Here is a 22,883-nt window from a genome sequence, read left to right as displayed (position 1 = left end):
TATCAATAGGCGAAAATTACGTCATCTGCGTTTTAGGCTCAAATTGAATACTGCCCGTAGTGTGTTTTCATCAACAAACAGATCTTACTAACTGCTTTGGGGCTCATTTACATTTGGATATAAATCAGGTTTATGACACGCTCCTCAGATGTAGCAGGGCACGTCCACTGTAACACGTGCTCATAGGTGTTGCTTTCACAATCTCCCTGACATGCTTTTTCAAAAGTAGGCATGCATGGGAGGTTTATAGCTTGAAGCAGCAATCATTTTAAAGGCAAAACCGGATTATTTTTTTATTTCTTTTTGTTACTTCCACCTCTGAGTATTCAGGCAAAACTTCTGACAGACAGAAATATATTTTTTTTCAGTCAGGGCTTCTTTTGCTATGGTCTTTTACAAGTCTACAGATTTGTGCCTTTCTAGAATGCTGTCTTTAACATGTTAAGAATGTTTGTTAATGTTGATTTGTGTGCAGAATCTCTACTATGCTTTAGGACAGAGGTTCCCAAACAGTTCAGGTATTAAGGCCCCCATACATCAGAGATGGATTGCAGCAATCGTGCAATTTGCAATCGATTGTGTATAAAAATCTTTCCCTTTTTCAATCGATTGTGGCTATTCTGCAATCTGAAATCGATTGAAAAAGGGAAAGATTTTTATATACAATCGATTGCAAATTGCACGATTGCTGCAATCCATCTCTGATGTATGGGGACCTTTATAGAGTTATCCATGGTTGAGCACAGGTGTTAAATCAAATTGACTGAGGTACTAATTAAGTCACCTGTGCTCAGGCATGGATATCTCTAAAACCTGAACTGTTGGGGAGCCTTGAGGACAGCGTTTGGGAACCTCTGCTTTAGGATATCAGGGATATTTATTAAAATAACAATAGGTAAACCACTACTTTTTTGCAGCCTTAACCAAATGTAATATGGTCCGATTCTTTAAAAGTGGCACATTGTCTGCAATTTTGCAGCATGATTTAAAGCAGTGATTTCTTTGAAAGCAAAACCAAGTAAGTGCACACATGCTGATTAATCGTAGAATATGCTTTGTATTATCCTTGTCTGTTGTTCCACCTTTCTTGTATCCTGCTGACCTGTGTACCAACTACTTGTATTTCTAATGTCTTTTTGGACAGGACCAAACACAGCTAGTAAAAATAAATCAGGAAGATTATAATATAAAATATGTTCTAAATAAGTGCTCGCAGAACTTTCCTATGGTCTTGGTACCAACCTACACTGCAATCTGATGACAATTTGACCACATAAACGGATGACCAAATTGCACGGACACTGTTAAAGCGTGACTCCTGGGCAGGTTGACTTGAGAAATATCCCAGCACCACCACTGAAGCCTCTTTTATACCCCTTTTACACCGACTTAAAAATCCCAAGTTGATGCACGTGAACGCGCATCAACCTGGGATTTTTGTCAGTGTAAATGGATCCACCTGGGTCTAGGGACCCGAGGATCCAACTCAGGGAGCTTGCAGGGTTGGCCACATGTCGTTCCCATGCCACCCTTCAGTGTAAATGGTGCAATCACTGCAGATCCGGCTCCGGTGTGAACAGTGCCGACCCGGCCATACCTCGGGTTTGGCGCCGCAGTAGGTAAGTGTCTGTCCCAGGTCTGATCCGGGTTGGAAACATGTTCCAAATGTCTGTTCAGACCTGGGACTTCGGTGTAAAGGCAGTATTAGGCTGCCACTGAAAATATTTTATTCAAAAAGTGTTGTGTCCATTTCTTAAACAGGTTACTGAAGGTGCATCCCTCTTTAAGGAAGATGAAAAGTGAATAGCATAGCCCAACATAGGCATTTATGAACTTCTTTTTGCAGGTCATCAAGGGATTTTTTTTAATAATACACAATAAAATAAAGGTATTTTGCAATGGTGGTCCTATTACTTGTGTAATTGCTATTGTTGTTCTCTATAAAGATTAGAAAGAGATGGTTTATATAAAATAAGTATTTAATATAAACAAAATGCAAATATATTGATAATATATCAGTCATAAAACAAACAATTTTGCAACTCACAATAATATCCTTCTTTTTTGAGGCAGTGCTCTGCTAAAGAAAGTTGTATCAAACTAAGCACATTAGTGAATTAGTGTAATTAGATTAATACAGGTTGAATGCAACATATATTTTACTGCATATTTAAAGTTTTGCAAGTACACTCTAGAGGGGTGTTTCCAAATGCCTGATTTTAGAGTAGGCATGGCCAGTCCATGAAAAGGGCATAATTAGCACTTAACCAGCTTTAATATGTGTCATACAAAGTGTATTGTGTGTCATAATTTCAGCAGATACAGGACCAGCGATCACAGTAAGCAATTAAAAGCAGCAGTAGGGCCATCCTGCCTGAGCTGAATGTATTTATTTCAGATGTTGGCACCATTCCAAAGCATTGCAGCAAGTTCGGGAGTCAGGGGAAGCAGCAAAAGAACCTAGCACTGCCCTGGACATATATGTACATATTGGCCTCCTTATGCACTGGATAGTGTATTATTATACAGTATTAATAACCCTATTGATGGTCTATAGCAGTGCACCCCTAACAGTGCATGTTTTCCAGATCTCCTAGTTGGTGCACAGGTGTATTTATTACTGGCTGACACGGGTTAAAAGATCCACATGTGGTGCTAATTATTTAATTTGTGACACTGAGAAAAAGCAGCATTAGTAAAGCTGCATACACACACAATGATTTTGTTACCAACGATTTTATGAACGATTTTCTGTCAGATTATCTGGCAGATTTTTTAAAGTGTAATTAACGATTTTTTTGAACTACAAATGATTTTTGCATATTCCCTTAATGAAAATCGTTGAGTTGACAAGTCTGACTGAACTACAAACGTGAACGCGCATGAACAATTATCGTTCATCGTTTGACTCAGAAAGTGAACGATTTTTTTCAAATGATTATCGTTAAACGATATAATTTAACGATAATCATTCAAAAAATCGTTGTGTGTGTATGCAGCTTTACATTCTATTATGTTACTATTTCTATTGTGGTCATGGTGTGGGCTGGAGAGGGGGGTTTCCAGCCAACCAGAAACCCCTCCTGCATTTGCCTATGACAATACTCATACAGGGTACTATAAATAGGGATGCAGTCAGGAAGCTGATGGTCGAAATGCCGCCCGCCGGCTTCCTGACTGTAATCCCGACAGGGGACTAGTGAAAGGCGTCGAAATCCCAATGCCCATCATCCCTAAGCCGGGAGCCCGACGCCTGGCATACCAAACAAAGGCAAGCCGGGCTGCGGGCACGGACAGCCGCGGGTGGGGGAGGATTAGGTTAGGGGCTCCCGGGGGGGGGAAACTTGGGGTTAGGCACCCCCCCCGGAAGGGTTAGGCTAGGGGAAGGGGGAGTTAGGTTAGGCACCCCCCCACGGGAGGGTAAGGTTTAGACTGCGGAGACAGGGATCTCCACTTCTGCCGGTCTTCCGACGTCGGGATTTGAATGGTGGTATTTCATACCGATCCCCTATAAATATGTATGTTCAAACACACATAACAAATAAGCTAGTAATTATTAATTAGCAGCATTCAAAAATGTTCCACGGGTTAGAATTAGGGGTGTGCACTGGCCACTTTTGGGGTTTGTGTTTTGGTTTTGGATCTGGATCTTTCTTCCTATTTTGGATCTGGATTGGTTTTGCCAAAACCACCCTTCCGTGTTTTGGGTTCTGGGTTTTGTGTAGGAGTGTGCACCGGCCACTTTTCGTGTTTTGGTTTTGGATCTGGATCTTTCTTCATGTTTTGGATCTGGATTGGTTCTGCCAAAACCACCCTTCCGTGTTTTGGGTTCTGGGTTTTGTGTTTTGGATCTGTATTTTTTTTTAAAAAAGCATAAAAACAGCTAAAATCACAGAATGTGTTGGTTTTTCTGCTCCTATGCTATTATTAACCTCAATAACCTTAATTTCCACTAATTTCCAGTCTATTCTGAACACCTCACAATAGTGTTTTTATGTCCAAAAGGCTGCACCGAGGTAGCTGGATGACTATGCTAAGCGACACGAGTGGGCGGCACAAACACGTGACCCATCTAGGAGTGACACTGCAGTGGCAGACAGGATGGCAGTTTGAAAAACTAGGCCCCAAACTGTACATAATGCAAAGAAAAAAAAGAGGTGCAAGATGGAATTGTCCTTGGGCCCTCCCACCCACCCTTATGTTGTATAAACAGGACATGCACACTTTAACAAAGCAATCATTTCAGCGCCAGGGTCTGCCACACGACTGTGGCTGAAATGATTGGTTCGTTTGGGCCCCCACAAAACAAGCTGGCAATTAATCTGTCCCTGCACAAACTGGCTCTATGGAGGCAAGATGTCGTTCTCATCCTCCTCATCCACCGATTCCTCACCCTCTTCAGTGTTGTGTACATCCTCATCCTCACAGAGTATTAACTCGTCCCCACTGGAATCCACCACCACAGGTCCCTCTGTACGTTCTGGAGGCTGGTCTCCCTGGAACAGTTGATAATTCATTTTGATGAACATCATCTTCTCCACATTTTGTGGAAGCAACCTCCTACGCCTTTCGCTGACAAGGTTCCCGGCTGCACTAAACACTCTTTCGGAGTACACACTGGAGGGGGGGCAACTCAGGTAAAATAGAGCCAGTTTGTACAGGGGCCTCCAAATTGCCTCTTTTTCCTGCCAGTACAGGTATGGACTGTCTGACATGCCTACTTGGATGCTGTCACCGATGTAATCCTCCACCATTCTGTCAATGGTGACAGTATCATATGTAGTGACAGTAGACATGTCAGAAATTGTTGCCAGGTCCTTCAGTCCAGACCAGATGTCCAAACTTGGTCCTGCCTGCCCTGCATCACCGCCAGCGGGTTGCTTAGGATACCTAAGTTTTTTCCTGGCAGCCCCAGTTGCGGGAGAAAATGAAGAAGGAGCCGTTGACGTGTCACGTTCCACTTCAGCTGACAGTGTGTTCACCAGCAGGTCTTTGCACCTCTGCAGGCTTGTGTCGGCCGGAAAGAGAGACACCACATAGGCTTTAAACCTAGGATCGAGCACGGTGGCCAAAATGTAGTGGTCTGATTTCAACAGATTGACCACCCTGGAATCCTGGCAAAGCGAATGAAGGGCTTCATCCACAAGTCCCACATGCCGAGCGGAATCGCTCCGTCTTAGCTCCTCCTTCACTTTCTCCAGCTGCTTCTGCAAAAGCCTGATGAGGGGAATGACCTGACTCAAGCTGGCTGTGTCTGAACTGACTTCACGTGTGGCAAGTTCGAAGGGCTGGAGAACCTTGCACAACACGGAAATCATTCTCCACTGCGCTTGAGTCAGGTGCATACCCCCTCCTTTGCCTATGTCATAGGTGGATGTATAGGCTTGTATGGCCTTTTGCTGCTCCTCCATCCTCTGAAGCATATAGAGGGTTGAGTTCCACCGCGTCACAACCTCTTGCTTCAGGTGATGGCGGGGCAGGTTCAAGAGTGTTTGCTGGCGCTCCAGTCTTCGGCACGCAGTCGCTGAATGGCGAAAGTGGCCAGAAATTTTTCGGGCCACCCAAAGCGTCTCCTGCACGCCCCTGTCGCTTTTCAGAAAATTCTGCACCACCAAGTTTATTGTGTGAGCAAAACATGGGACGTGCTGGAATTTGCCCAGATGTAATGCCCGCACAATATTGGTGGCGTTGTCAGATATCACAAATCCCCAGGAGAGTCTAAGTGGGGTAAGCCACTGGGCGATGATTTCCCTCAGTTTCTCTAAGAGGTTGTCGGCGGTGTGCCTCTTACTGAAACCGGTGATACACAGCATAGCCTGCCTTGTAACGAGCTGGCGTTTCTGAGATGCTGCTACTGGTGACGCTGCTGCTGTTGCTGCGTAAGGTGATACATCTACCCAGTGGGCTGTCACAGTCATATAGTCCTTAGTCTGCCCTGTTCCACTTGTCCACATGTCCGTGGTTAAGTGGACATTGTGTACAACGGCATTTTTCAGGACACTGAGGACACTTTTTCTGACGTTTCTGTACAGTCTCGGTATCGCCTGCCTAGTGAAGTGGAATCTAGACGGGATTTGGAACCGGGGACACACTACCTCCATCAATTGTCTAAATCCCACTGCACTAATGGCGGATACCGGACGCACGTCTAACACCAACATAGCAGTCAAGGCCTCAGTTATACGTTTTGCTTCAGGATGACTGCTGTCGTACTTCATCCTCCTCGCTAAGGACTGTTGGAGGGTCAATTGTTTAGTAAAAGTAGTGGTGTTCCTACTTCCTCTCTGGGATGATGAACGACTCCCAGCAGCAGCAACAGCAGCAGCGGCAGCAGTAGGCGTAGCAATGCAGGATCCTCCAGAGGAATCCCGGATAGGAGAGTCAGTCATGCCAGTGACATGGCCTGCAGGACTACTTCCGATCCTGACTAAGGAGGAAATTGACGAGGAGGGAGTTGACGGTGTGGTTTGCAGGCGCTTGGATACAACAGGACAACGGGATTTAGGTGTCCCTGGACTGCTTACGGTCTTAGCCAAAGTTTCTGAACTTGACAGTAACTTTTTATGAACGCGCTGCAGGTGCCGTATAAGGGAGGATGTTCCTAGGTGGTTGACGTCCCTACCCCTACTTATTTCACCTTTACATATGGTACATATGGCAAGACAGTTGTTGTCCGGATTTGGATAGAAATATTGCCAGACCAAAGAGGTGGAATGTTTGGTCTTCTGCCCAGGCATGACCGTGATGGGCTTTTTCATCCCACGGACAACAACTGTCTCCCCCGAAGCCTGATTTAAACAAACCACATCACCATCAGAATCCTCCTCGCCAACTTCCTCCTCAGCGCCAGCTACACCAGTATCCTCATCCTGTTGTACTTCAACAGTGACATCTTCAATTTGCATATCAGCAAGTGGACTGTGGGTGCTCCTTTCAGCACTTGCAGGGGGCGTGCAAATGGTGGAAAGAGCCACCTCTTCCCGTCCAGTGCTGGGAAGGTCAGGCATCGCAACCACCACCACACTTGGACTCTCCTTGGGGATTTGTGATATCTTCTTAGAAAGCACAGTTCTTCGCTGTGCTTTTGCCAGCTTAACTCTTTTGATTTTTTTAGTGGGAGGAGGGCTTCCATCGTCATGTGAAGCTGAACCACTAGTCATGAACATACTAGGGATCGACCTTAGCCGTTCCTTGCCACTCCGTGTCGTAAATGGCATATTGGCAAGTTTACGTTTCTCTTCAGCTGATTTAAATGTCTTTTTCAAGGTCATTTTCCTGAACTTTGCCATTTGGGATTGTATGTGCCCTCTACTATGACATTGGGCATCGGCCTTGGCAGACGACGTTGATGGCATGTTATCGTCTATGTCATGACTAGTGGCAGCAGCTTCAGCACTAGGAGGAAGTGGTTCTTGATCTTTCTCTATTTTATTTTTATCGGAGAAAGTTTGGTCCTCCATTTATGTTATATCGATTTGATATATACGTGCGGCTAAACACAGAAAATAATTTTTTTTTTGTTTTGGACTGGAGTGTACTTTGGGGGTTACAGCACCCTTTAACGGTCAAGCCAGCCGGCCCTTATGACACAGGCGCACTCTTGGCACTACTTTGTTGATGCACGTGCGGCTACTGCGCACACAATTCACAAACACAGAAAATAATTTTTTTTTGGTTTGGACTGGAGTGTACTTTGGGGGTTACAGCACCCTTTAACGGTCAAGCCAGCCGGCCCTTTACTTATGACACAGGCGCACACTTGGCACTACTTTGTTGATGCACGTGCGGCTACTGCGCACACAATTCACAAACACAGAAAATAATATTTTTTTTGGTTTGGACTGGAGTGTACTTTCGGGGGTTACAGCACCCTTAACGGTCAAGCCAGCCGGCCCTTTACTTATGACACAGGTGCACGCTTGGCACTACTTTGTTGATGCACGTGCGGCTACTGCGCACACAATTCACAAACACAGAAAATAATTTTTTTTTTGGTTTGGACTGGAGTGTACTTTCGGGGGTTACAGCACCCTTAACGGTCAAGCCAGCCGGCCCTTTACTTATGACACAGGCGCACGCTTGGCACTACTTTGTTGATGCACGTGCGGCTACTGCGCACACAATTCACAAACACAGAAAATAATTTTTTTTTTGGTTTGGACTGGAGTGTACTTTCGGGGGTTACAGCACCCTTAACGGTCAAGCCAGCCGGCCCTTTACTTATGACACAGGCGCACGCTTGGCACTACTTTGTTGATGCACGTGCGGCTACTGCGCACACAATTCACAAACACAGAAAATAATTTTTTTTTTGGTTTGGACTGGAGTGTACTTTCAGGGGTTACAGCACCCTTTAACGGTCAAGCCAGCCGGCCCTTTACTTATGACACAGGCGCACGCTTGGCACTACTTTGTTGATGCACGTGCGGCTACTGCGCACACAATTCACAAACACAGAAAATATATTATTTTTTTAGCACTTGGGGGGAGCACCCCTGATGGACAGAGCACCCCCTGGACAACACTACAGCACCCCTTTAGGACTGGGACACTGCACAGGACTTTGGAGTGGACACAGCCCCTATGGAGAACTGACTGCACAACACAGTCCAGCCAGCCCCTATGGACTTTGAAGTAGTGGACACAGCCCCTATTAACAACAGCAGCACAGCACAACACAGCCAGCCCCTATGGACTTTGAAGTAGTGGACAACAGCAGCACTACACTACACTACACTACACAGCCCTAACTCCCACCCTCCCTCTTCACTGTCCACAGCCGAGTGAGAAAATGGCGCCGACGCGGGTACCTTATATAGGATCCAAAACCCGCGAGACTCAGAAGGCGGGATGATGACGTTTTGCCTCGATTTCAGATCCGAGTCAGGCGGGAAAAGTCGAGCCTGACTCGGATCGGACTCGGATCGGGGGGGCTCGGGGGGGTTCGGATTTCAGAAATCCGAACCCGCTCACCCCTAGTTAGAATGTAATAAATTAGTGTTCATCTCTTGTATAAACAACACTGAGAAATAGTCAAGAATTGATGAAAGTTAGATCCTTTGCTCCTCATTGTTCTGGGAAGCATAGTCCATGGTATAAGCCACAGTTTCTCAAACTCTGTCCTCAGGACCCCAAACAGAATCACAAGTGGAATAATTAGCTCCACCTGAGGATCTTTAAAATGTGTCAGTGATCAATGAATACACCTGTGCACCTGATGGGTGACTTGGAAAATGTGAACTGTGTGGGGTCCAGAGGACAGAGTTTGAGAACCACAAGTATAAGCAGTAACAAGTCCCAAATTCAATTTGCAAAATCATATTGCTTGCCAATCTGTATATCCAGGATAACTGGTCATATGGGTCAGATCTCTGCAGTTGGCGTTCAGGCTTCCAGTGTTGCCACTGTGGGGTGCTATATATGTTGTCCCCGGTAAACTAAGTAAAAGCAAATTCTTCTACTTATTGCCATTGGCATGCACAAATCCTGTACCCGATCGTTCCGCTCTAAACATTGAACATGAGTAGACACAGTTCAATGTTTGGAGTTTAGCAAGAGTGTTAAAAGATCTCTTGTAGCAAGGACAGTGCTGATGCAAGTGTGCACTGATAATGATGGCTATGAGACCAAGCATATGAATAGGGGCGTTACAGTGGGGTAAGTGAAGCCAACACTGAATATGGACAATATCCACATTTTTATCCATCACAAGGCTGTGTAATTACTGTAAACTTTCATGCATCACTGAATCAGCCCCTATAAGCTCTGCATAACAAGCTATGAGAGTATCTCGGCAGCAATAAATTCCAGTATTTATCTTATTTATAGTTGAATTAATTACTTTCTATGTCACCCATATTTTATGCCTGCATATAGTCCTACACTGATTACTGAAATCGTTGCTGTGATGTTAAATAAAATATTAAGCTAGTTGGCTTGTCCAAAGAAATAATTTCCAAATGAATTTCACTGTTTACTTTGGAAACGCCTTCTCTTAGGATTATGACTCAGAGAGGAAAACGGATTTGTAGTGTATCACATTTGTTAACTCCCTTGATTGTTGTTTTAAAATACACACTAATTAGTGAATATAATTTTACTAAACCCATTATACACTTTCGGAAACATTGTGACCCGATCCCTAAAATAATCACTTAATATTACAAAGGCTTGTAACATTATAAGGAACTTGGAATTTGAAAAAAAAATTTCATTCTGCTCCTAGATTGGTAGATTTTTGGGGCCAATTTAATAATTTTTGACCAAAAACAATTGATTTTTGATTGGCTATTGTAAATTCTGACCTTCTCCGTATCCTACCAGCATATAAGTGAGGTCACTGGCAAAACATTTCAGCAGCAAATGACAAATAGGATGGTGGAAATTGCTTACAGGTCTACAGGCTCTACTTCACAATGCCATGTTATTGTAAACTATAATCCCTATGTACTGTATTCCTGTTATTAATGTTAAATTCCTCTGTGTGTGTATATTTTGATTTATTACCAGAAAAATAAAAGAAAGTGGCAGAGGATTTTTCAAACAGATGACAATTGGGAGCTGATTGGCTGGAGCACCATTATCATACGCAATGAGTTTTATCACTCGTTGTGAATGGTAAAACTCATTGATAAATAAGGCCCTTAAAATGAATACAGTAAGAGCTGAAAATTCATATCTGAAAAGATTAGATGTCCCTGCTCTGAAAATGTCACAACATATGGAGGAGAGGAGTCAAATCTACAAGAGGAAGTGAATAGAACAGAAAATTGTCAGAAGGGTATACTATATATGCTTTTTTATACTATAATGGTGCAGTATATTGAAACAATAGACAATCTATTTCAGAATATATTCTCTGTACTTAAATTGAGTTAATAAAGGCATAATGAGAGGCCAAACTCATAGCAATTCTTAGAGCCAATGTCATAATTTGGATACAGTGAATGTGTTTTTCCATCAAATGGAAACAGTGACTAAAGACCAGGACAAATACTAAAAGATTGATAACCACGATAGAGAATATCTGGGGAGATGTATGACTGGGACAGCTAATGGGCAGTAAAGTCTGGACCTACTTTGTCCATTATTGAGGCGAAGCATGTCACACACTACCCGCATGTATTAAAATTTATTTTGCCTTCTGGCTGTCATTGGGGGTGATTCAGAAAGGATCGCAATTGCAAAGCTGCACGCAGACAGCTTTGCAGTTCCATCCTTGCTAATATGCAAATGCGGCAGGAGATGTATGTGGGTGAATGTGCATGCGCCGTCTTATTACCCAGCAGCACCCGTGGCTTTTTTTTTTTTAACTTTATTATCAAATTACAAAAAACAACAAACCACATCCAACTCAGACGGAGTAGTCTGAGCTGGCAAAATCATTAAAGCTAAATTTCGGAACTGTCAGTGCCATACATCTTAAAGATAGGTGCGCCGATAATGAAGGGGGCACACAGAAGAACACATTCATTCATGGGGAGAAACAGTAACTGCTGCACATAATGTGCGCAGTTACCAGTTATCCTCATAACACAGGGTCATACATCTATCCCCAGTAACGTGAGTGTGATCTAACTCGCTGGTTTTGTAGAATATTTGTTTTGATGGTTGGAGACATAGCTATATTATTGATCCCAAAGGGTATGCTATTCATTATTTAATATTAGAGATGAGTGGCTCGGTTTGGTTTAACTCGGTTATGTTCGGTTCTCAAAAACGGCATCTTATTGGCTATTTGGCTCATGTGTTTTGGATAGTCAATACGATAACTCCTAACTTGCGGTAATTTGGCAAAAAGAGCCGAGTCAAAACCAAACCTCTCATCTCTATTTAATATACACTATATGAAGAGTTGAACATACACGTTTTCAGAGTGTATCTTGTGTGTTTTGTCACTGTGCATTGTCTATAACCAAGTGTACCCAAATATGGTTGATACACATACACATTTTAATTGCACCTCTATTTGTGACTGAGTAGGCCTAACTGGGCTATCTCATTTAAGCATAGGTCAGTTAGATCGTGTTGACGTATATGTGGGTACGACATAAGTGGAAAAAAATCTGTCATCATATGTACTTTTGTACCTAGTATAAGTCTGGTGTAAGTGCGTCCTGATAAGGATGTCTAGTAGCAAACCAAGTGTATGGCTAGGAGGCGGGCACACAATAATATATGTATATCATGCACATGTGTTGAGGGCGAAAAATATCTTTCCTAATTGTCTCAATTTTGCCAGGACAATCCTGCTTATCGGACACTGTCCCACCATCTAGCCCCCAGGCCACCGTGTTCCGTGCTCAGCAGAGTAAGAGGTAAGTAGATGCCATGCTCATGCGTACGGCGTCTATTAAGTTGAGATAGGGACTGGGGACGCCGAGAGGGGGGGAGCGGGTACTTAATACCCAGGCCCGAGCTTGCTAAGGGGCCCGGCCAGGTTCACTACAGCCCTGCTGGGGGCATGTGCAGCAGCTCCCAGCGTGACTCACGAGTATGATATTTCCAGCAAGGCCATGCCCACTGCAATGAGACCATGCCCCCTTTTCAGACACATGTCTAAGACACAGGCAAGGTCCTGAACATTAGCTTCCATTGGTTGAGAGGAGAGATGGAGAGATGATGCTCAGCATTTTAGATGGGATAGATGGGTTATAAGTAATATCAGATAGGAGGAGGTTACAGTAGTCAACAGGGCTGTAACTAGGGTAGTGCGACCACAGGGCACCACATGGCAGGGGGCACTGTTTGGGCCTTTCAATTTTCCTGTTTATTATCATTCTCAATTGTAGTTTCCTCTTATTTTATCCCCAGCATCTCCTGGCCTCCCCTGTCTCTTCCCTGACCCTTCCCCGTGAGGACATGGCCCTTTTTCAGGTGCACTAACTTATGTTCCGATTTAAAAAATGGGGGGGGGGGTCGACACCAATGCTCTCTCTGGCACAGGGCATCAAAAAGTCTTGTTACGGCTCTGGTAGTCAAGGCAGGAGATGAGAGTAGATACGAGTTTGGTAGTATGTTGGTATCAGAAAAAAGGCATACTGTATTGTGGCAATATTATGAAGGCGAGACACTGGATGATATAAAAAATGCAGAGGTCGCAGTCTTGTGTAACACCAAGGCTTGGAAGATTGAGGAAACTGTACAACGTTATTGACTGTTAGAGTTGTTTGATGGGAGTTTGTGACTCTTGGTGGAGGGATATTTATAAGTTGTTTTGGACCTGTTTAGTTTTAGGTACTGTTGGGACATCCATATGAATAGAGCATACAAACAGCTGCTTACAAAAGAATGGGAGTGCTCAGGGAAGGAGAAATACATTTTTGGTGGCAATAGCTTAGGGTTGGGAATTGATACTTGTGGGACCCAGTAAAAAGTAGGAGTGATGGGCGAGTCTGGCTGTGGCTCAATATGATGGGTGTGAACCATTTCAGAACAGTGTCATAAAGCCCAACCGAGTAGGGTGATCAACAGTATTCAAAGTAGCTCTCAGTATGGATAACTAGCCATGGACTTTGCTATTAGAAAATTAACGATCACTTTCTGTGGAAATGTTGAGGTTCAAATAGTCTGGAGGTAGGAAGCGAGGGAAGAACGGTAGTTGGAGAGAGACTGGGTTGAGAGATTATTTTTTTTAGGATTAGTGAAATGGGCACATGTGTATAGTAAAATGGAAAGTACCAGTGAAGAGAGACAGGATGAAAAGGTGAGCTATAGGTGGGCATACCCAGGGCCAGCGCTAGGCTGTGCTGCGCCCAACGCCGCCCTGTGTTGCCACCCCTTCCCTCCTCCGCTCCCTCCCAGCTGAGCTTAAATATATCCCATAGCGCTGGGAGGGAGGTGGGGGTTGCCTGCGCCCTCCGGAAACAGTAGCGCTCCGGGCAACGGATTGGCTTGCCCGTGCCTGGCGCCGCTACAGGGCATACCATGTGGAGGAAATAGGAGGTCAGTGGCTTCCGGCTTTAAGTCCGCAGATATGCTTTGGACCATCTGGTTAATTATTTAAGCTGCATACTCGCGTAACGATTTTGTTAGTGAACGATTTTTGTTAATGATTTTCATTCAGTTTTTCCTTTAAAAAAGTGAACGATTTTTTGAAGTGTAATGAACCATTTTTTTAACAATTTTTTCAATGATGAACGAAAAATGTTCCTTCTCTTAATGAAAATCGTTAAGTTGGTCAGTCAGAAATGGATGATAAACTACAAACTGGAACGCGCATGAACGATTTTCGTTCATCGTTAGAACTCAGAAACTGAACGATTTTTTGAACGATAACGACATCGTTTTAGTTAAATCATTAAAAAAATCGTTGTGTGTATGCAGCTTTACTCTTTGGTTCTGCATGGGGCATATTGGGAATTTTGCCACAGAGTCAGCGAGTATCAAGTGGTTGTCGTAAACTTTTATTCGCACTGAGTGCAGCTGCTAAAAAATCTATTTTACATGTCTAGATACAGCCTGGAGTGCCCCCTTTCTCTTTAGTTCAAGAAAAACTATTTTATTATTTTGAATGGATTGCTTGGAGGCGTCATTGGCCAAGGAATCCAGAGTGGCCAGGTGTTTTGAAGTGTGGGAGAGTTAAATTTCTACGCTCCCTACACAGACGCAACAACTACTCACTCAATGTTTCTCATGTACCTTTTGGTACCTACTGAGGCTGGTTGACAATGACCCCCCATAGCCTCATAAGCTATTATTTCGCTCACATAGCATGTTCTTCACTTCAATACATGCTGACGCTTTGCTTTTTCTTTAGTTTCTTTTGTGTGATTATAGATTACTCAATTCGTTGGATGTATTTATTTATTCTATGTCCATATCCTTGTATATATTGTATTGTTTACTGATACATTCTGAGTCAATAAAAAAAAATATTCAAAAAAAGAAAATGTCTTGGTTAATTGACCATTTTGTCTTCAAATGTAGGAAGCAAAGACATGGTATGTGCGGAAAGGAGGAAGAGGTCCAGAGAAGTGATTTCAGATGGTATTAAATTTCAGGACAGAAGTCTGGGTGGATATATTTGTGGAAGAAGTCTACTTTAAATTGAATTTCCTCCAGTTTCACTAAGCAGTGCGTGATCAATTTTGCAGGTAATTGGCCTGTTTGGTGCGCCATGGTTGAGGTTTGGATTTTTATTGACTTTTGGGCTGATTCAGAGTGAGCTCTAAACCAATTTGCATGAGCTCATGCAATTGGGCATGGAATTTTTAAATCTCCCCTGCACAAAAAGGGAGGGATTAGGTGATTTGCTTCAAGACAGTCCATCCAGCAGCATAGTGATACATTCAGTGTTGTTGCACAGTGAAGGATGGGTCTCCTAATCCTGACTGCGTCCTCATGGCTCTGAAGACTCCCTAATATTCATGCGTCTCCAAGACCATCTGGAAGAGTAGATAAGAATGGTAATGATCCATTGTGGAACATAGTTTCCCCTACCTATTCACTGTCTTGTCTCCTTATGAGGCTTATTTATCAATTATCAGGTTCTAGACCTGATAATTATAATTTTTTATCACCGCTATTTACGACAATAAGAAATTCTACATCACCAGGATGTATTCAAATATACCTGCATGGAAGGGGCTCCGAAAGGAACCTGTCTCTGTATTGTGTTAGAAGTGAAGTGATGGCTAATGCAATCAGTTCACTTCTCCTTCGGGTCCCCAACACAGTTCTAAGAATATGTGGTCAAGCACATGTGCTTGATCACACAGCCGCATGACTGTATTGTGCCAGGGAGGGGTTTTTTGGATCCCACTCTGGTTCCTTTTGCACAGTGGATCCCAAAGGCTACAATGGCTAACGCAATCTGGAAATGGGAATGCATAGGTAAATTCGCGATCGAAAATGGGAGATCACAGCAGATATCTCTGATATATGCTGTGGTATCTTGTAAACTTAATAATAATAATAATAATAATAATAATAATAATAATAATAATATTGTAACTATTATTATTATTTGTCATTATGCATTTGAAAAGATAAATATGGTAACATCCCATTCATAACATCACCATAGATAACCCTATAGAGATGGGAATGGGAATATTTAAATGTATGTTAAAAAATTCTACCCTTCACATCCATATTTGAAGTACTACAAAACTTAATTTAGAAGTAACTCCCAAAATGTTGTTGTTATGCATTATGGGTGCTCTGAAATGTCTACTCTATGTCCATTCTGCTGCCCAAATGTACAAATTAGCAGGAAGAACTCCTTATCAAAGAGCACACCAAGCCTTACAAACTAAAGACACTCACCATTGCCAGAACTGTACAGTTAGCATGGTTACAGAGAAATTCCAAGTAACAAGAAAATGAAATAAAAAACATCTGCACAGTTTGGAAACACCTAATGCTGTATCTTCCAGAATCAGCTAGTATCATACTGTACGTTATATCCTTGGAAAGGACTTGTCTTATTGTTGCACTTCTAACACTAATGTAATTGAAGTAACTCAGGAGCTGCCAAATTGCGGACTGTACAAACATTGAAGTGCAAATAGCTAAACACTAAGGGCTGCAGCAAATTCCTTTCCCTGACATTGCAGTTTATTAACAAATAAGTTGAGTATCTGTGTGGATCATATACAGATTGTTGAAAGACTACAGTTGTTAAATGGTTACAAGCAGCACTTGTATCCACAGCAATGAGTTATACTGTACATTTTGCTGATTAGTCTAAGCAGGGCTCTATCACATAGAATTTGCTCATGTCGAGTTCCAAATGGAACAACATGTGAGAAAACGGCTCTGGAAGTACAGAAAGCAACATAATTATTGATCCTAGTGCCTGAAGATGCATCTGTTAATCACATGTGTGACAGTAAGGACCACAGGCATACCTAAATGTCAGAAAATTGTGCAGATAAAGTCTCCAGCATTTTGCCATGTCCCAGAGATGACTATCCTATAAATTTGAATGGTAGGCACGTTCAGGTCCTTACCAGATCAATGGTCTGCATTATTTTCAGAGCTGTATGCGCTTGTCACATTCCATTTGAAATGTGTTGAGAGTATATTTTTCAAATCACTTGTCTTAAGAGGATACTTAAAGTAGACAGGTTAAAGCTTGTACTAGAGTGGTTGCTGACAAATTTGTGCAACTTTCACCTGGATAATAAAATGGAGCTACAGGGTTCTCTATTAAAAACAATTAGGCCCATATTTAAATGTTTTACAAAGAGAGTCCATGTTTTTTGCCCCTGGTCCCTACACCAGAGCGCCAGGGCCCATCTCTAACACATTCCATAAGGCAGGTGAATAACACAAATAAAGGTAGCTTTCTGCCCTTTGCAATTCTACATCTCTAGGCATTTCCATTTAGAAAATCTGCACCTGAAACCAATAATTTTTCATTACAATATTTTTAACTTGAAAACACCTTAACTCTAGCTGTTTAAAAGGTCCCCATACATCAGCAATGGACTGTCGCAAATCCTCGATCCCCAGACACTGCGGTCAGGGCATTAGTGAAATCCAAAATGTTGGATTTCCCTGATCATTCATCCCGACCAAAATATGATTGTGATCAGCAAATCGGGGATTTTTAACATGAAGAATTTCACTGATTCCCCGATAGATCGGCGTTCAACGATGGCCACTCATCAGCGTTTATAACCGGCGGTTCCGGTCGGATTGGGGAAAATGCCACCTGATACATGGGGGCCTTAACAAGTTGTAGCACAATTATGACTTCCGACAAATCATATATTATATTCCATATGGCAAAGTAAGTTGTGTACTGAATAATCACTAAGAATATACATTGAGCCTTACAAGCCCTGTCTGCCATCTAAATACAGTCTAACAGTTACAGGAAAAGGTGTTATATTGGATCTCTGGCCCTGATTCAGAGCCGGACGCTCTGACAGAGCTCTCGCTCTGAATCAGGGCCGTCCCTGCTCCTTTTTGGAGCGGCCTCCTGGCCGCTCGCATAGCTGCGGGTGACCACCCACAGCTATAGCAAGCGGCCAAAATGATGGTCGCGATGGTCAAGACCCAATGGGTACGCCTCCGTCTGGGTAGCCATGCCCCCGGCACGCCCACCAAAGGGGGCGTGCTGTCAATCACCATCGACAGCACGCCCCCTTTGGTGCGAGACCCATAACGACGGCTTGGCCGTCGTTATTCGGGTCTCGCGCATGCGCACGACGGAGGCGCCTCCGTCGTGTGCATGCGCACTTGGGCACCATCAACCCGCTTGCAAGCGCTCAGCGCTCGCGAGCGGGTCTGAATCAGGCCCACTGTTCATTGACACAAATGGCAAATTTTTGCATAGGGCATACTTGCCTCCTTTTACCCTCCTCTGGAAGAAGTCCATAGGAGAGGTGCAGCCAGAGCTGCCATCAAGGGGGGACTGCCGGGACTCTAGTACCAGGCCCGGACACTCAGATAAAGAAGGGGGGCACGCCCATTCCTAACGCCCACCTGCCCGTTCCTACCATTCACTCAGGGGGCCCGCTGCCTTGTAATGGCGCGGCCCGTAGCCACCACTGTGCAATGAAGTGGGGTTTTTTTGAGAGACGGGCCGGCGCGCGCATTATGTCGCTGAAAGAGAGAGGAGGAGCCGCAGCGTGTGAGGAGCATCCATAACAGCTGATTGAGAAGGTAAGTGTCATGTCCTGTGGGAGCTGGCTGGCAGAGACATAAGGGGAGGCTGGCTGGCTGGCAGAGACATAAGGGGAGGCTGGCTGGCTGGCAGAGACATAAGGGGAAGCTGGCTGGCTGGCAGAGACATAAGGGGAGGCTGGCTGGCTGGCAGAGACATAAGGGGAGGCTGGCTGGCAGAGACATTAGGGGGGCAGGCTGGCAAACACAGAAGGGGAACTGGCTGGTACTGGAGAGACGCTGGAGTAGCAGAAACACCGGGGGAGGGGGGCCCTGCCTGTTTTGTCAGTCCTAGGCCCCACAATTCTTGATGGCAGCCCTAGGTGCCGCTGGGTGGAGGTGGAGACCAGCACTACATGTCACTGATATTTATAGAAATAGATCATATTGGTTCCGCCGCCTCCATATTTACCCACAAATAGTGGCATTATCTTTCCCGTAGTACCCACTTCGCTAAGAAGTGGGCATGATGCGGGAGGGCCGCCTACTATTCCAGGGGCTCCGGTGGACTGCAGGCAAAATTGGAAGTTTCCTGTGACTTCTGGGAGAGTAGGCAAGTATGGCATAGAGCGCATAGGCAGATGCAAATTTATGCATTTTTGTGTATGTAAATCTTATTCTTATATAACAAATTAGTTATGTGTTTAAATTATCTTAAATTGTTTTAATTAGCAACATAAATATATCCGGTCAGAAGGTCAACAGTGACCATGTCAACATTTATAATGTCAATGCCACAATGCAATATTAGAATGTGGTTCAAACTGTCAACCAGCAACATGTTGATGTACTCAGAATGTCGACATGTTCACAATGTCGACAGTGGAACTTTGAGCATAAAATACACATTCAGCATTTGCACCAATAATACAGTAATGTCATGTAACATTCTGTATGTATTCCATACAAATATAGTAGTAAACAACTGACTTGATTACTCTGAAGTTAGTTGGTAGTACTCAGCCAAAAGCTGGTCATAGGGAATGCCTGGTTATTCTTCCAGAATGACCAGAAGACTCACCAGATTGGGGAGAATACTCGGGGCCTCTAGGCGATCTGCCAACCGTATAAGGACAGGGGTGATGCAATCCCCCCTCACCTAGACACACCCCCCCCCCCACTGGGCACCGTCAAAAAGTAAGTAAGTATGTCGTAGGGTCACTCTCTAGACAGTATAGTTACCCAATGGCTGCATACCTCACAACTATCACAATTGTACAGGCCAATCTCAATATGCCGACCTCAAAAGAGATGGAGTGTTCCCAAAAAGAGGATGGACTGAGCAGGGTTTGGGCTTGGGCTTATTTTGTCCTGATTTTGCATATTTAAATGTTGGGATGTACATGTTTGGTCAGTCACAACTTATCTGTGTATGGGGGAGATGTACTAAGCCTTGGAGAGAGATAGAGAGAGATAAAGTACCAAACTAATCAGCTCCTACTTGTCATGTTATAGGCTGTGTTTGACAAATGACAGGAGCTGGTTGGTACTTTATCACTCTCTACTTAATCTCTCTCCAATTCTCCACTGTAGCTATCTCCAAGACAGGGGCCTATGGGGCATATGTATCAAAGCTTGATGTGAGATACAATTGTGAGATATATATATCACCAACCAATTAGCTTTTAACTTACATTTTGCAGGCTGTGTTTAAGAAATGATAGTTTGGAGCTGATTGGTTGGTGATATAAATTTCACAATTTTATCTCACATCAAGCTTTGATACATATGCCCCTAACAGTATACAAACTGATGTACTAACGTAAATAAATATCTTGCAACAGATTGCATTTTATGCATATATTACATATATAAACATTTACATTTAGTTATTTTTATTTCTATATTTTATTCTTGTATTGTATTGTCTGCAATTATTGCATTTTTTTGCTATTTATGGTTTATTCTGGAGCATCTATTTGATTTACCATTTGTAAATAAACAATATTTATATTTTATTGTGTCCCCACACTATTGTGTTTGCCGCGCCACCCCATCTCCTTTTTTTGTTATGCATTTTGCCTTTACCTGTAGAAAAGAAAGGGAAAAAAAACCCTCACACCTAACTGGACAGGCTGATGGGGAATTCATACACTTTAAAACTTGATAACTGATCTCTTACTACAACATCAAGGAGAGCATAGTTACACATTTCCCATTTGCTCCCCAATACCCTTAGCAGCCTTGTGATGATTATTGTAGCTGGATGCTTAAAAATTAATTGTGGCAATGATCAGTATTTATAATGTTGGTTGTTGTCGTACTTTTAGGTTTGCATAAAGTATTTGTGATGTTGGTTATTGTCGTAAGTTTATATTTGCACAAAGTATTTGTAATGTTGGTTATTGTTATAATTTTATATTTGCATAAAGTTGAACATACAGGGATACAGTGTAGCCTTAATAATGTACTCCTGTTTTCACTAGCCTAGCATACAATACAAAATGACAAACTCTTACTATTCCCGATGGCAGCATTCTTCCTAAAAATTACATTTCTACAGTATAGAGATTTGACAGTCAAACCTACACACAATTGCACTATTTGGGAACCGTTCCTAGATAGGGTTGCAAATGGAAAGAAACACGTGCCTGCCAAATTCCCAATTAACCAATTTAACAAAACAATTTTTAAATCCTGAATATTTAGTCATTGCAGTTGTAGCTGCACCAGAGTAATATGCCAAAAGTCATTTACAGTAAATGATCCACCCAGGCAGAAGGGGTGTCTCAGGTTTACAAACTTAGTGCCACACTAATACAGGCATGGTATATGTAACAAGTAATGCTAAAAAATCAGTCTCAAGCACAGCCAAATTGCTACACAATCATCATAATGCAGAATAGAAAATTGGAATCATCGCTTCATGTACTGTATATTGCATGCACATTGTTTACAGTACCTACAATGCTGTGCTCATACACTATAATAATCTGCATGGTGTTCTCACTACAAAGTGCACTACAGTAAATAGAATCATTTCTCTACATAGTTTTCTCAGTATACACATGTTGCACTACATGTAACAAATTGCTTTTTGTATTTATATACAGTACCTTTGGGCAACTTCTGTGCATCTCCAAGGTGTGCTGAAATAATTCCACAGAGGAGCAGGAAAAAAAGCCTTGAAATCATGATTGCAGCTCCCCAGCACAGTAACAGATGCTGGTATGTTACACACAGCAAGGTAGCAGGAGTTTAAACTTCTCTACTTCTACTTACAGGGGCTGTAGCTTTGACAGAGCTAACTTTGGGTGGGCGGAGAGATGACGTCATCCCCTGTCTCTAAAAATGTTCGACTTCATTTGCATATGTGTAATAATATCAGATGGCTTATGTAATCATACTCTGGTTACTATTAAACAGGCGGCATAGGGAACAGCAGTGGATATTGCAATTGTTTTTTAACTGGATGATGGTGTATTTGAGATGTGTTTAAGCATTTGAGACACATGCATTTTATTTGTAAAATGTAATATATTGTATGTGACGATTATGTAAAAAAAAAATAGGGATGAAATGTATATCTAAATGATGATATTTTAATGTAATAATAGTCAATATAGTATTCTGTATAGCTATTGAGAATTTAGAAATATATATTTATAAGAACTTATGTTTCTAGCATTGCCCATTATAGTAGGACATACTAGTTATTATGGTATTAATAATCATATAAATTAGAATAAATAGCTTACAACACTGCAAATATGTCTTCTTGTTTGTATGAAAATCTGAATAGATATGCAAACTAAAATGGAGGTGGCAGTGAGGTACAAATGTTTGGGGTCTAGCTTACTATAAGGGGAAATTCAATTAGCTGTGGGATACTGTAGGCCCCGCAGCTAATTGATCATGCAGGGAATGGCAGTTCAATTACCTAGCTTTTCAATTGGCCGGAGCAGGTAATTAGCCGCGGGGTAAACCATGCGGCTAAATGGATTCCCCTATAAGTATTGCTTAAGTGCTGACTTTGCAGGTGAGCCTGGATGGGGAGGACCCAGGTGTGTGGGACAATAAATTGTGTCTTTACAACCCTGCCCCCACTTTCAAATACTGCGATTTGCAGCAAGAGGTGGGGCCAGGAAAATGCTATTCACAGCAAATCACAACATGACAGCCCCACTTAGATCACTGCAGTGAAGCCTACCCTCCAACATGACCCGTTCCATTAGGTACTAAACACTCTGCTCCTGGACTTCCCATCTAATGTATGATTGCAGTCACCTGTGTTGAACTAGATAATTGATGACACAGGTATTTCA

At 42.9% G+C, this 22,883-nt stretch overlaps 1 protein-coding gene and 1 long non-coding RNA gene across 10 annotated transcripts in view; one reads left to right on the top strand and one right to left on the bottom strand.

Annotated features, from left to right (window-relative positions):
* The window catches only part of ABI3BP (ABI family member 3 binding protein), a 515,514-nt gene extending 493,699 nt beyond the window's left edge, over positions 1–21,815 (bottom strand). For all 8 annotated transcript variants that reach the window (XM_088481142.1, XM_088481145.1, XM_088481144.1 and 5 more), the window contains exon 1: positions 21,675–21,815. In XM_088481142.1, the coding sequence (XP_088337268.1) occupies positions 21,675–21,753 (79 nt within the window). In that variant the 5' untranslated portion in view covers positions 21,754–21,815. The remainder of the gene's footprint in view (positions 1–21,674) is intronic.
* The window catches only part of LOC148513991 (uncharacterized), a 213,994-nt gene extending 191,739 nt beyond the window's left edge, over positions 1–22,255 (top strand). For both annotated transcript variants that reach the window (XR_015880121.1, XR_015880122.1), the window contains exons 3-4: positions 14,929–15,095; positions 21,672–22,255. This is a non-coding gene — a long non-coding RNA (uncharacterized LOC148513991). The remainder of the gene's footprint in view (positions 1–14,928; positions 15,096–21,671) is intronic.
* Positions 22,256–22,883: the final 628 nt, after the last annotated feature.

This window comes from Taudactylus pleione, unplaced genomic scaffold (genome assembly GCF_031769625.1).
Source record: "Taudactylus pleione unplaced genomic scaffold, aTauple2 ptg000265l, whole genome shotgun sequence".
NCBI lineage: Eukaryota > Metazoa > Chordata > Amphibia > Anura > Myobatrachidae > Taudactylus > Taudactylus pleione.
This window is presented reverse-complemented; position numbering and strand designations above follow the sequence as displayed.